Source organism: Pteropus alecto, unplaced genomic scaffold (assembly GCF_000325575.1).
Source record: "Pteropus alecto unplaced genomic scaffold, ASM32557v1 scaffold146, whole genome shotgun sequence".
In the NCBI taxonomy this organism is placed as follows: domain Eukaryota; kingdom Metazoa; phylum Chordata; class Mammalia; order Chiroptera; family Pteropodidae; genus Pteropus; species Pteropus alecto.
In genome coordinates, this window is record NW_006442107.1 from 27877871 (window position 1) to 27893206 (window position 15336).

At 38.7% G+C, this 15336-nt stretch overlaps 1 protein-coding gene across 1 annotated transcript; it reads left to right on the plus strand.

The window, feature by feature from the left end:
• Window positions 1-1075: 1075 nt before the first annotated feature.
• On the plus strand, window positions 1076-14191 carry LOC102885115 (myosin regulatory light chain 12B). The gene is made up of 4 exons (XM_006920058.3): window positions 1076-1333; window positions 10189-10387; window positions 13091-13252; window positions 13771-14191. The coding sequence occupies exons 2-4, from the start codon at window positions 10204-10206 to the stop codon at window positions 13941-13943; spliced, it is 519 nt and encodes a 172-aa protein (XP_006920120.1). The 5' UTR covers window positions 1076-1333; window positions 10189-10203; the 3' UTR covers window positions 13944-14191.
• Window positions 14192-15336: the final 1145 nt, after the last annotated feature.

A 15336-nucleotide genomic window follows, 5' to 3' on the forward strand; every position in this document is an offset into this window, starting at 1 on the left:
TGCTGTTCAAACTCTAGAGAAAATGCATTCAGGTATGAACTGGACCTTGGCTGGGATGAGGACAGCTTCAGCATCAACTGGGTGCTTATTAGAAATGCAAATTATCGCCCCACCCTCAACCTACTGAATCTGAGTTATCTGGTTGGGGCTCAAAAATATTTTTCCAAGCCCTCCCGGTTTTATGGGGGCTACTAAGAACTACAGCTATAGAGTGCTGAACACAGTTTCTACCACCTGGGAATTTCTGATTAGACTTCTAGATTTCTGATCAGACATTTCTAGAGTATAATTGAATTATTCTCACCAGCATCCAGCACAAGTTCAGGCAATCACAAGAGCTCAATAAAGATTTGCTATTGACTATCCTTCATTATTCAGAAATAGTGCTATTCATATTCCAAGGTGAGGGAACTGAAGGTTATAACCACAAACAAAAGCTAGAACAGAAGGTGAATAATGTAGCTTCGTAGTTTTGTTTTGACGAAGAACATTATCAGTGTGTCTGAGCGATTGTGTGTGTGTGTGTGTGTGTGTAATTGTCATCTCTTTAATGACCAAAAAAAAGCAAATAATTTGAATAAAACTTTCCTGTGGTTGAAAGGGGAATGAAACACTCATAGGCTAGTCGTGGCCTGGTAAGGAAGTAAGCCTTATAATTTGAGGGTAAGAAAGGAGCAGGAGTAAATGATATAACTCGGGCTGGAGTGCTGTTTATGAAGAAAGGGTTTTTCAACAGGCAGGCGGCCGCCGCCCTCTTAATCGTCTCTATTTCGTTATTTCGTGGGACCTACCTAAAAAAATTACTCGTTTTTTCTGAAATTCAAATTTAACTAGGCCAGCTGTACTTTTATTTGCTAACTATGGCAGCCCTGGGTGGGCAGCTTCCGGCGCTCGGGAACCCCCGAACCTCGAGGGATCGCTCCTCGCCCCGCCCAGGTCAAATTCCTGGCCCTGCCGGGCGCCGGGCGGCACAGGAATGCGGAAGGGCCGCGGGAACCGGCCGCAGAAGGCGGGGGAGAGGGCGGGCGGGGGGTCTACGGCCGCATGCCGCTACGGAGCAGCCAGGCTAAGGAAACTAACTAAAACCACGGCGTATTCGTCGGCCCCAGCCTGGCTCCCGGAAGCACACGGCGGGCTTTGCTCTAGCCTCAGCGAGAACGCCGGCCGCATCCCCCTGTCCGGAGTTGGATCCCGCCGCGCTTCCGGTGTGTTTTCCGGTCCGCCTCCCCAGGCAGGAAGTGCCGGGCGCGGCCTCTGTCGCGCCTCAGTCCATCGCTCATCGCAGTCGCTCGTCGTCTCGTGCAGGGCACCGCGGGTTCTGGTGTTGGCGACGGTGAGTGGCGCTCACCCCCCCGCTCGCGATATCCCTTGGGCTGCGCTCGTCCCCCATCCCCTCCCGCCACGCGCCCGCGGCCAGACCCTACGCCAGGCAGCCCGAGCAGGAAGGGCCGGGGGCTGCGGGAGCTGTCAGGGTGGGCGAGGGGAACCAGGGAGGATGAAACCGGCCTGGGGAAATGCCTGGCCAGAAGAGGTGGCGGGGTCTCTGGCCCTGCGTCACCCGGATGACTTCACACACCTGGTGCCTCTGACCGCCCGGCGGCCTGGCTGCCAGCTTCTGGCCTGGCAGGCTCAGTCCATCGATTAGGGTGTTGAGCACCTGCTTCGTGCTGCGCATAGTGCTTGATGCTTTGGGTGGTACGAGAGTTTTACTGGTGCAGGATTCTTGGCCTTAGGTAAAGTGTCCAAGGAAACAATAAGAGAAGCGGCACCGGAGTGCGTGGTTAGTGTAGACCAAAATGTAATGATTTCCGAAAGAGTTGTCTTGCACCTTGTTAAGATATAGTTCATTCATATTGATTGAAGAAACGGATAAATAAAAAAAAAGGAAGCTTTCCTTAAAAATGAATCGTGACCTCATTGAAAGTCTTGGATTCAGTCCTGGAAAGGAGAACTTAGTATTTCTGGCTGATCCGTGGTAGGAGGTAACAAGACCGAAAGTGCAAAAGGTGGGAATTTGTGTCGCGTGAAAAGGAGACGGTGGGAAGACTAGCCTAAATGGTACAGAGCTGTAATGAATAATAGTTGGAAATAAGGGTGGGTAGTTAGATAAGTGGAGCCTTTTAATGGATGTCTTGAAAACTTGAGGAGAAATAAAGGATATGTAAGAGGCATTAGGGAGTCATTTTGGATTCTTCACCAAGGAAATAATATGGAGAAAGGGGTCTGTTTAGAAGATTAGTTTGGCAGCCTTTGTTTAAGATGGAATTGCACTGGTCCTTTGGTAAGAAAAGAACCATAACATTTTAGTTTAAAAGAACCTTGTAGATTATCTTTCATTTTATAATTGAGGAAACAAACCTGGAGAGGTGAGATATTTTGCCTGAGGTTACTTGAATTCACATAGTGCCACCCATTTTCTCTGTAAGCAGTAGGTGGACCCTCCTGAACCTCATGAAAAAAATGCAAGACTTTTTGTTTGTTCAGGCTCTGTTGAATGACAACTTTTTATGACGGCTGAGTCGATACTCATTTGTGCTTTAATGAGACTAAGTTTAGACAAGATGAACTGGGACTTTTGAAGACAGATTCCCAGGTCAAGATTGCTGGGATTAGGAAAGATAAGAGGACTTTGAGTCAGTCCATAAATGAGGCTGGTTGTCCCTCTCCCAAGTTTCAAAGACACCAGATATCTAGGGATGATTTTCATTGCCAGCAACTCTGATTGGGATCTTTCTTCCTCATTTTACACTTTAGCTGTGCAGTGGCATTGCTTATTACTCCCAACTGGCTATCTACATTTTCATGGTACAGAATTTCAGCTGCCTATATGCAGGGTTTAGGGAGTAGTGGTTCAAGCCCTGGAACTAGACTTCTTCAGTACAGATCCTGGATCTAACGCTCTGCCTTTTTTTTAGTTGTGTGGCTTTTTTGTCCTGATTTTCACATCTAAGAAATAGGGATCATTAAATATAATACATGTGAAATGCTTAGACCAGTACTTAACACATATTTAGCATTCACTTATTGACTATTATTCTATTTCTTATGGTTTTGGAACAAGGGGTGGCTGGTAATTTTGTTAAGGATCTCTTGAGGAAGAGTTCAGTGGAGTTTATGCTAAACCACGGGTAGACCATAGAGAAAGTTTTGCGAGTCAGATCCAGGACCTACCTTATAATGAGCATTTGTATATGTAATTCTGTATGTGATAGGAAGAATATGTATGTATTCACTTAATTAGTATTTATCGAGCACTCTACTAGGGCACTCTACTAGGCCCTGCATTCCAAGGTAGAAAGACTATGCCATAAAAGCGTATATGTATAAATGGCATGGCAATGGAATACTACTTGGCAGTAAAAAAAGAATGAACTACCAAATAGATGAATCTCAAAAAAATTATATTGAGAGAAGTCAGGCACAGAGAATATACACTGTATAATTCCATTTACAAGAAATTCAAAGACAAAATTAATCTCTGGTGATAGAATTCTGAGTAATGGTTGCCAGTAGGAGAGGATGATTGACTTTCTGGAGTGATATTAACATTTGTTACTTGATTGGGATGGTGGGTTACATGGGCGTACACATTTACAAAAAGTCATTTTAAGATCTGTACATTTCACCATAAATAAATTTCATTGTAATAAAACAAAATGATGTAGGAGTTCAAAAGATGGAAGGTTTACTGCCAAGTGGGATGATCAGAGACCCATAATGAAGAAATGACAGCATTATATAGTATGCGCTAAATATTAAAATACGTGTACTGCAGGGAAAGTTTAACTGATGTTAAGAGAAAAGCTGTAAAACTTGAGTTGGGCTCTGGAAAAAAAATAATAGATATAATTTATGGAACTGATTACATATTTGCCTAAATACACAGCATAAAAAACAATCATGTCATTAAGTATGTGAGGTTAATTTTGTGGAGTAGTTTAACTTGATTAAATACTAAATTCTTTTTATGATGGCTGTTTTCAGACTGTTGTTTATGTATCCAGTCATTTGATCCTCCCAATTAGCATAGACCTTGGTGAAGATGAGAATTGAATAAGAAATGACCTTAGGTTTTAGCCCAGGACCTGCTCTCTGTTTTTTTCGTGTTTATCCACTCCCAGGCCTCACCTTGTGCCTCTGTTCAGCACTAGGCCTTGTTAAAGGAGACCCCCTTAAGAGTCCTGCCCTGGATGTCTCTTCTACCTACCATTCTGCCTTAACTTGTCTAAAACTTGAACTCTTTATTATCCCTTCGCTCACAAAACCGGCTCCTCCTCTCTCCTTAATTACCTTATTTTTGAATGGTAATTTTATGTTACCAGTTTTTCAGCCATTACTTAAAAACAACAACAACAACAAAAAAACAGTCATTCAAGGACACAGCTTTGAAGGAAACTCCAATTAGGATGGAAGAACTAGCAAATCAACATAGGAATCAGCCAGAAAAATAGGATGGGGGTGATAGGAATGTTGAAGAAGGGGTGACTCCCTTGCAGTTAACAGAGGAACCCACAGAACTTGGAAAGAAATTGAATGGAAGGAATTAAAATTTTCTAACTAGAAATAGAAAATTCTCTAGTCAGTGCAAACTTGACTGTGACCCCTTTGAGCTTTCTAAAATTCTGTGGTTATAATTCTGAAATAAAGGCATTGCCTTATTTTACTATTAAAGATACCAAGAAAACATAGGGTTTTTACTAGTTTTCTATTGCTATGTAACAAATTACCTCAAAACGTAGCACCTTAAGAAAACAGTTTTCTGAGAGTGAGGAATTCCAGAGCAGCTTAGCTGGGTGGTTCTGGCTCAGGGTTTCATGAGGTTGCAGTCCGGGTGTCAGGTGGGTATGGAATCATTTGAAGGAAGATCAACCTGTGAAATGGCTGACTCACATGACTGGTGAGTTGATGCTAGCTATTGACAGGAGGCCTTAGTTCTCTGCCACATGGACCTTTCCTTAGGGCTGTGTAGTGCCCTCATGACCTGGTGCTGGCTTCCCCAAGATTGAGTGATCCAAGATAGAGCAAGGCAGAAGCTGCAATGTCTATTATGACAAAGTCACACCATTATTTTCACAATATCCCCTTGGTTATAAAGGGTAGCAGATGCCACCCCAAAATATGCCACTTTGGCATAAATATTTGTTGAGCTGAAGGCAATTTAGAATTAGCAGACACAAAGAAACTCTCTGCCCTCCCCCTATTTGCCTAAAGGCAGGACATAAATTTGCAAAGGTGTCCTTACCTTTCTACCAGGAAGGACAAAGGTTATTCTCTGGAGATAACTTTAGACTTTTTATTAGTGGAGAAGGCCCTGATTTAAGTCAGCATGACAAGCCTTAACCCATTTTTACTGCACTTTTCCTGGTTACTTTTCATAACTAGCCTCTCCTACTCCCACACTTTTCTTCTTTTTCTTCAGCTGAAGATGATATTTAAGCCTGAATTCTAAGCCACCTCTGAGAATTGGCTTTTCTCTGGGTATCTCCCATGTATACATGAGGTATACATGTTAATAAACTTGTTTGGTTTTTTTCTTGTTAATCTGTTACAGTGATGTCAGCCAAGAACTCAGAAGCATAGAAGGAAAATTATTTCACCTCCCCTACGGTTTCACAGGTCAACCCTTTTTACTGCTGGAGAGGACTCCGCGAGGACGTGAGAAGTGTTGAGGGCCATCTTGGAGCCTAGCTACCACCTTGTCAGGGAACAAGTTCAGCTGCTCAGGGGCCAGGCTGTAGCATAAACAAATACTGACTGTGACAGGAAGATATAGGGAGTAGTAGGGATTGCGCACTGAATACTCATTATCTACAGGAATTCGGGGATGCTGTTTTCAAGATGTCTGATATTTGTTTTTATTAAAGTAAAATATTCATTTTTTTAAAATGTTGATAAACTAATTTAATTATTTAAAAAGGCGTTTAGAAGTCATGCCTGGGGGAACTAAACGAACCTTCCTGTAGACTGTATATAGTTTGGTATTTCCAGTTTGACTTTGATCTACCTAACTCTTATTTTATAGATGAGGAAAATGAGACCCAGGAAATCTAAAATGACCGAAGGTCATACCACTTGTGAATGACAGAACTGGAAGTAGAATCCAGGTCTCTGGCATTTCTGTTAAGTCATAATGACCAAATTTTAAAAATTAAATGGAACTAAATACATAAACAGCCAGTGCTTTCCTTTTAAAAAGTTTGTTTTTGTTTTTTTGTTTGTTGTTTTTGTTTTGCTAGTGCCTTCTAAGTGGTTGACTCAGTGATTCTCAGCCTTCAGTGTACACTGGAATCACTTGATACATTTTTAAAAATATAGATTCCTGGGCCCCACCAATAGGCATTCTGTCTGTTCGACTAGACTAGGACCTAGGCATCAGTTTTTTTAAACTTCCAAAGTGTTTTTAATGTGCAGCCAAGATTAAAACCAGAAGGTTAACTGCTGTGAGTGCCATATTTGTTTGCCCATGGCGACAGCAACTAGCTAACTTAAATACTTAAAGGAAAAATCCTAAAAATAATGTCAAGGAAGTCAGAGGTAGTGAACAGAATATGCTCCATGAGCATCGTTCCTAGGCAAATAAAGCCATATAGGCTGAATGAAGTTCACAAGCAGTATCTGCTTTGTAATGATTGTGGTGCCCATGTTTTGATTTACACATCACTATTGCAGGAGATTTTGCAAACATTTAGATTATTATCTAATTATGTTGATACCACAGCCACCTATAATACCAGTATTCCTGTAAACCTGTCTTTCTTGTAATTTCTACGAATACTACATGTAACCTTGACTTTAACCTTTAGTTTATATTAGAAATTTACAAAAATAATAAAAATTTTGAAGAGGAAGCTAGAAGTTATTACTGCTATTGAGGTTTATTCATTATGTTCTATATGGATATTTTCTGTAACTATAGTCTAAGGGTAGAGTTTAGTTGTTTTTTAAGATATATGGGTTAAACATTCATTTACCAGTACTGGGTAAAGGTTTCAAGCCTTTACCTCTCATGCTAAACCAAGACCAGGACTGATAGACAGTACTGCTGTGCTTGATTAAACCCAAATCAGGTTGCTACATTGCATGATTCCAGGGACTGCCATTCATATTTTATTCTCTTCCCATTCCACTATGGAGTTCTCTTCTGTACATTGGTTTCCCTGGTATAGTTTGAATTTATTTGAAAACAGTTTGTCTAGGACCAAGAAGCAGAGATTGGTTAGTTGGCCATAGAGATATTCTACACAAAGATGGTGAGGGCCCAGTTTAGGGAGTTCTCACAGGAATGAGGAAGATGAGCAAATCTGAGAAATATTTAAGAGGCAGAGCTTGATTCATCAGGGATAGCGATGAGTCAGAATGACTCCTAGATTTCTGGTTTGGTGAGTGGGTAAATGATGGTGCCATTAACAGAAGAAACAAGGATGAGAAAGTTTAGGAGGAGAAGATAATGAATTCAGTTTTCAGTTTGTTGATTATGAGTGTCTGTGGGGTATCCAAATGGATGCCTGTCATAAGCAATTGGGTATTTGAATCTGCAAGCTCAAGGGAAAGGTCAGGCTTGGAGATAATAGACTTGGGAGACATAAGTAATATCAGAACAGTGAGAGTCGATGAGATCATCCAAGGAAAGCAGAGAGTGAAAAGAACTTTAATAAGTCATAGACTGCTAATCTGAAACATAAATCTTTGAGTGGAGGTGAGGAAGAAGATCAATCATAGAAATAGGAGAACTGAGAGAGAATAAGTTAGTGTCACCGAGTCAAACACAACAATTTACATAAATCTGTCTTTCCAGTATGTTTAGGAGTCTCCCTCAGAGTGTAAAGTCTTCAAGGTTGGGAACCCTGTTTTCTCTTTCCATTTAGGACAATTCATTTCTACTATGACTGTTCACCAAGGCTAAGAGCTGTTGGGGCTTTGAGGAAAAGAGGGATAAAATGGTGTTAAATATAGCAGTGTAGTCCAAGGGGATTAAAACTGGATTTGGCAATTTGAAAGCAGTTGCAGTAGAGGGGAAAAAAGCCAGAATGCAGTGAATTAAAAGTGAGAGTGGGAAAGTGGGAAAGGCAAGATACTTGGCTTATAGAAGGTAAAGAGACTGAGGATGGTCATTGCTTTGGGGGCCAAAATTCTCTTCAGATTATTTGTTTTGCCACAGAGTTGCCTCACTTTTTAAATTTTATGTGTCTGTGTATGTCGTTTCTATAGATAACATATACATATAAAAATGTATACTTTTTAAGTGAAGTATAGATAAAAAAAATAAACTTTTTTAAAAAAGAAATTACAGCGTCATTCCACTGCGTCTCTGTCTGCTCTGTTCAAAACTACAGCACTACCTCTAACTTCAGAACACCCAGTGAGATATTTTTTAGATTGAAGAAAGAAAAAGAAACAATGTAGATTAAAAGTCCAGAATTAGAAGTCCTAGAGACCCAGGTCTAAAATTCCCTTGCTTAGCCACTGCCCCAGCTGGTCATCTGCTTTCACACTGTGTGGCTGCAGAGTTAGAGAACAATCCCCAAGACCATTCTTATTTCTGACACCAATTGCAAGTTTGGGTTTCCAAGATGACCCTAAGGTTCAGTAATTTGCTTTGACTCACAGAACTCACTGAAAGCTGTTGTACCCATGGTAATGGTTTAGAACAGTAAAAGAATTCACGTTAAAATCAGCCAAGGGAAGAGACACATGGTACAGAGTAAAGGAGTTTTCTAAATGCAGAGCTTCCAGTAGTCTTCTCTCATGAACATTGTTGATTCTTGACACAGTATGACAATATTCACGGAGTATTGCCAACCAGGGGAGCTCACTTGATCCTTGATAGCCATAGTTTTTATTGGAGATTCGTCATATAGATACTATTGACTGATCCATAACTGACCTCAGTCCCTAGCCCCTCTAGAGGTCCACTGTTAACATGTGACCCAAAGTCCCCACGATAAATCATATTGCTAGAAGTGGTATGACCCAAGACCCCAGCTGTCAGGCATGACATTCCAAAGGCTTAGAGACTACTTCCCAGGAGCTGAGGGCAAAGGCCAGATCTCTCCTTGGGCAAAATTAAATTCTTTTCTATACAAGGGTCATTAATTTTTTTTTCTAACCTAGGTAGTACCTATCTCATAGGGAAGTAGTGAAGATTGAATAAGACATTAGATCAAAAAATTAGTCTGATGTCCTTGGGTTTTCTGAGATTATATGTAGCTAGTAATGGTGGAGCTGAGATTCAAAACTCATGACTTTCTAACTCCAAAGTTGATAGTATTTTTGTGTTGTATTTACATTATTTAAAACTGCAAATAAAAAATGGTTTGAAAAGTGTCCGTTCTGTCTGACTTTGAAATTATTGGTGGCTTTCAGAGTATTGGAGGCTAGCACCAAAGCTGTATGACAAAGAATGGAGGAGTTATTGGGAAGATGAGAAAATGGAAACAGTTGAATAATAACTAGACTGATATTCTAAAAGTTTTGTCAAGGGAAAGGAGAAATAAAAATGTAGCTAGAAAAGAGTAACGAATAGGTTTCGATGATTTTTTTTTTTTTTAATGAGAGCCTTTTGAACATACACCATAACAGTGACTATACTAGTCTCTTTGCGTATGTCATCTCTCTTAATTCTTACTTGCATTAAAGTAGAGATCATGTTTTGCTATAAAACTGAAGATCAAGTGAACTTCCTTGGTTTTCAAACCATGTTTTGAAAAAACAGAGAGGTTATGCAACATTGCAGTAAAATGGAGATAAAAAGAGTACCTACTGCATAGGGTTTTTGTGAGGATTGAAAGGGACAGCCCTTATAAAAGTAAGACGTGAACTTTGGAGCCTTTCTCTTTAGGGAAGCCCCATGCCTTCATAACAGCGTTTGGCACACAATAAACACTCAGTCAATGCTAGGTATTTATACATATTTTAAAATTAATTCCCACTTAATATGAGTTAATGAAATTGGGGGTGGGAGCCACATCAATAATTTCTATTCTGTTTATTAATTTTTTTCAAAACTGCTTTTTTTCCTAGTCATTTAATTGTCACATTGACAATAAAGTTTAAATATATATTTATTCCTACTCAAATGAAGTAATAATTCTACATTTTTATTCACTAACTTTAGATATTATGAGTTCTTTTTTGCTTAATGTTTTATGCATTCTTTTTTACTTTATATCCTTTTCTTTTTAACTCTAGAATTAAACAGCCACCATGTCAAGCAAAAAGGCAAAGACCAAGACCACCAAGAAGCGCCCCCAGCGTGCAACATCCAATGTGTTCGCCATGTTTGACCAGTCACAAATTCAGGAGTTCAAAGAGGCCTTCAACATGATTGATCAGAATAGAGATGGCTTCATTGACAAGGAGGATTTGCATGATATGCTTGCTTCTCTAGGTAGACTTTTATATACTTAATATACCTGCTTCCCCAAAATAACAGTTCAGCGTTTTTTAAATTATTGTCCATGTGATGTACAAATATTTCTGTCTTTGTCTTAAAGGCCTATTGAGAGATGTCTGAGTGGGGGTTGCCATGTTAGGGCTTAGCCAGTCATAAATAAGAGTATAAAACTGCAGAGGTGGGGACCTGGCAAGTACTTAACCAGGCAGGCCTCAGTTCCTGTCAACTAAATATGATAGGTCTATTAGTTGAAAAATCAGGGGATGGCTATGTGGCAATATATCAGAATTTAAAATAAAACATGTAGCTAATAATACAGCATAGGTAGTAATAAAGTTTGAGGACAGATTATAGAGAGGAGGTACCAGTAATAAACGATGATTGTCTCAGAAGAAAAAGGGCGCTGCTATTAGACAAGAGAACACAGGGAAAAGGACTTTCACAATTTTTTTTATGATTTTTTTTTTAACTAAAGAAAATGTAAAGATAATAGCAGACCTAAACTGCCCTTTGCTATTTTGGTTTTGTGCGTATTATTTTATTATTCCTTGTATGATTTTGTTGTTTGTTTTGATCTTTAAAAGAAGGAAGGGAGGGGCAGTCCTCTATGATCTGCCCCGAGTCAACACTGATTTTAGAGTTGGGAAGAAAGGAATGGCAAGCCTAGGAGTTCTCCATAGACCACAGTGACTGAGCAGGGAAGGGGGTATGAGTCAGGGGTGGCCTCCAATTGGGCTCTACACTCTGGAGTTTGTTGTACTGGACTCTTAGCCAGAAGGGCAGTTAAAGGTCCAGAGGGCAAAGAGAGAGAGATCATTATATTTTTCCTTTTAGTAAGCACAACACAAGTTTATTCCTCTGTCTTATTTCTATTTTTTCTCCTAACATAATATTTCAAAAATTTTTAAGCCTACAAAAAGTTGAACAGAGTAACGAACATGAGTATATCCTTTACCTATATTCACCAATTGTTAACATTTTGTGATATTTCTGTTATTCAGAGTTGAGAGTAGAATCAAGATACTGATCTAATTTGTTGACTTGTAGGTAGGTCGGATCCCAGTGCCTTTCCACTCAAAATAACTAAGAGTGCTCTTCTGGGCAGGCTACTACTGAAGAATACCACTGAGGAAAATTGACTTAGTTATATTGCAAATATTGAACACTCAAGCCTGTGCCGTAATTCTAGTAGATGCTCAATTAATTTTTGTTGGATAAACAAGTGTAGGCTAAGAGATTGACTTTGGGGCCTTCTGTTTGGGGGAATCCCATGCCTTTAAAGACATGTATTCACCTTTCAAATCAACAAATTATATTGTACACCTTGAATGGGTCCATAAGTGCTTAGCCTAAGCCAGTTCATTTTAAATCCCTATGTCTTTTTTGTACTCATGTTCTCATGACACCTTTGGGTCACTTTTCCCCCCCAAAAGAATTGTTGCAAGAGACTTAGGTTAAATCTGAAGGTAGAAAAATAGATCTTTTCAGCTACTTTTGCTTATTCAGTGAATCTTGAGATTAATTGTGGGCTAATTTTTGTATTGCTATGTTGAATAGGTATAATGAGGATTGTAATGCAGTAAGACAGATGCCAACTTGGCACTTAAATTTCACCCAGATTTCCAGGATTAAAACTTTACATATGAACCATAATTCTAGATTTGACTATCATGAGCACGTAGTTGGGTATAATATTGAAATGTTTCCTTAAATATGAATATCTAACTTATAGATGTTCTTTACATGGAGAATTATACAAACTTAATGTTGGAACGGACCTTTCAGATACCAAATTTAACCAGTCTGTTTTACAGATTAAAAAAAGGCAGCTGCCACCTTCCTTCAGGTCACACAGCCAGTGCCAAAACTGGGATTCAGACCCAGTATTCCAGACCCCTCAGTGATCCTTTTCCTACACAGTGACGACCTCACAAATACCTGGAAAAAGAGGAGCCCACTGTTACTCCTAACATGCCTGGCCATTCTAGGGGAGTTTCTTCCAATTTCGGGGGAAGGGTCAGGGCAGTTCCCTCACCTTTGTACTAGAAGATGGAGATGTGTTCTCAGCTGGAACTGAGATTGAGATTCCCATGATGAACAATACTAAAGGCTGCAATTCAGTGACCGAGTCAACAGCATTTGTGATATGTCTGGCAACCAAGTAGTATGTAACATTGTTCAAAATGATCTCCAGGTACTAAACAAACCTAATAGTTTTAGCTTAAATGACCAACCTGCAAATAAAGTTTTGAAGTATACCAATTCATGGGCAACTGTACCACTATTGGCAATATGAATATTTAGATTTTTTAAATAATCTAAATATTGATATTGAAATGCCCTGATGCCTTTAATGTTATCAACATTTAAGATGTGCTAATGTGCCATTGCCTGGTCTGTAGTATCAGGTATTTGTTTTGTTTAAAATAGTGAAAGAAAAGTTACAGACAGTAATTAATGAATGAACAACATTCAACCTAAGCCCAGAGTGCATTTTTATATGGTATATCAGAGATTTTTTTATGTGGTCAAAAGTTGTCTTTTAAAAATATTCTTAATGCAAATTAATTGAAAAATTGATTTCATTTGATGATGACGTACCTTTAAAAAATATATCGGGGAGCATAATGATAACAAAATAATTATTTATTGAAATTAGTTCTTTAGTTTCTTAAATGTTAACATGTGAACTCATAGGGAAGAATCCAACGGACGCATACCTCGACGCCATGATGAATGAGGCTCCAGGGCCTATAAATTTCACCATGTTCCTCACGATGTTTGGTGAAAAGTTAAATGGCACAGATCCAGAAGATGTCATCAGAAATGCTTTTGCTTGCTTTGATGAAGAAGCAACTGGTGAGTGAGTGCTCTTTGTTGATGCCCAGCCTTATTCTAGAGTATATGAAACACTTTTTAGAAAATGAAAGGATTAGTAAAATATAAATTTTTAAGAAACAAATAAAGGGGAACTATCATTTACAATGGGACAGTGTGACTGAGAATGGTTAGGACACAGGTATGTGGGTCATAAAGCTACACAGATTGTGGCATTAATCATTTTTTCTGTGTAGCTTTCCCTTCCCCCTTTTTTATCTCTGAAATACAGGATTTTTTTTCCTTTAGAAAATGCTTCAAATTAATATTGTAAGCATATAATCTGTTAACTGAGCTTTTAAAATGATTTAATCTAACATTATAAAGAACTCTAAAAGTACTAGGAAAACATAATGATATAGCACATATTGTCTTAGTTCACTAATTTACTTTGTGTAAATATGGATATTCTGAAATATTTTGTAAGATTGACCTAGTTTAGAAATGAACCACTAAAGTGCCAGGAAGTATATATGACCCTTCTTTCTACTGCCTTGCAGGCACCATTCAGGAAGATTACCTGAGAGAGCTGCTGACGACAATGGGAGATCGGTTTACGGATGAGGAAGTGGATGAGCTGTACAGAGAAGCACCTATTGACAAAAAGGGAAATTTCAATTACATTGAGTTCACGCGCATCCTTAAACATGGAGCAAAAGATAAAGATGATTGAAAGAACTTTAGCTAAAACCTTTCGATTTCTTTGTCTTACTCTGTTTTATTTCCCCAGCACTTTCCCCAACATTTATCGACCTGTTGCATGCAACTTAGTTTCACAGCTTTGCCTCTTTTTTTTGATGTATTTATTCTAGACCTTTCTGCCAATTAGCACTTGTATAATCAGACTACAGATGGGGATGAGGTTGTAAATTGAAAAAGATTGCGAATAAAAATCAACAAATGTGAAAGCCCAGGAAAATATATTTGGTATTTCTGGTTTTGCTGGATTTTTACATTTTTATATAATAAAAATGCTATTTTGAAATCAAAATTATTTTGACTCAAATGGAATATAATGGAAAGTTAAATGAGTGGTAGGTTGGGGTAGTCCTATTTTCAGATTTTTAGCTTTATACAATTCAGATTTTATGGTTAAACTGATTTTTCACATATACAGGGCACTGGACTTCAGAACTTTTAAATACAAATTAACATCATGCAGTAAAAACCAGTTAGACTGTTTTTCACTCTTCTAATAAATCAGAAGTTTTAAGCTTCTAAATTATAAATATAGAATGTATCTGAGAAAACGCTCAACATTATATTGATCTAAGTGTCTCAGAAGATGAGGCAAAACCCACGATAGTTATTATTGAACATTTACTATGTGTAAAGTGTTGCACAGAGACAATTTTAATTGAATTTTCCCAACGACCTTGTGACATAGATATCTGTTAGCCTCACATTTCAAGTGAGGTAACTGAGCTTCGAGTTAGTTGAGTGATTGATCAGAATTACTGTTAGTGAGAGTTGGAATTCCAACCTAGGGCACTTAACTCCAGAGCATACGGTGCTGGAGCCATTGTGCTGTCTGTGAGAAGCCCAAATACCTCAAAGGTCAACGCATTTCCATTACATACTAAAATAACTTTGTGGTCATCATTGAAACTTAAAATAATTTTTTTTGGAATTGATTATTCGAACAGAGTTTCAGAAAATTCTATCCAGGTAAAAAATAGAAGGTAGTCATGTGGTATAGACTGTAGGGAAGAACTGAAAAACAGACAAGGCTGCTATGAGCTCATTTAAAATCCTCAAGGCCAGGCAAGGTTAGAATTGGAGGAAAACCTAAAAAAGGAAAAAAATCCATGAAGAAAATATTTCTAATGATTTTTAGATGTTACTTAACATCTATTTCCTCACTTAAAAATGTATTGGTATTTTGCTTAAAATTACATTATATTTGTGCTTTTGGTGTGGTAGGCAAATCCTGGTCACTTGCTGCTATCACTTAATTTTTCTGGGCTTCCTTTTCATCATCTTTGGAATGAGAGCAGTTCCATTCTTGTCTAGTACAGTGTTTTGCAGGTCATAAGAGCTTTCACATTTATTATCTAACCCTCACA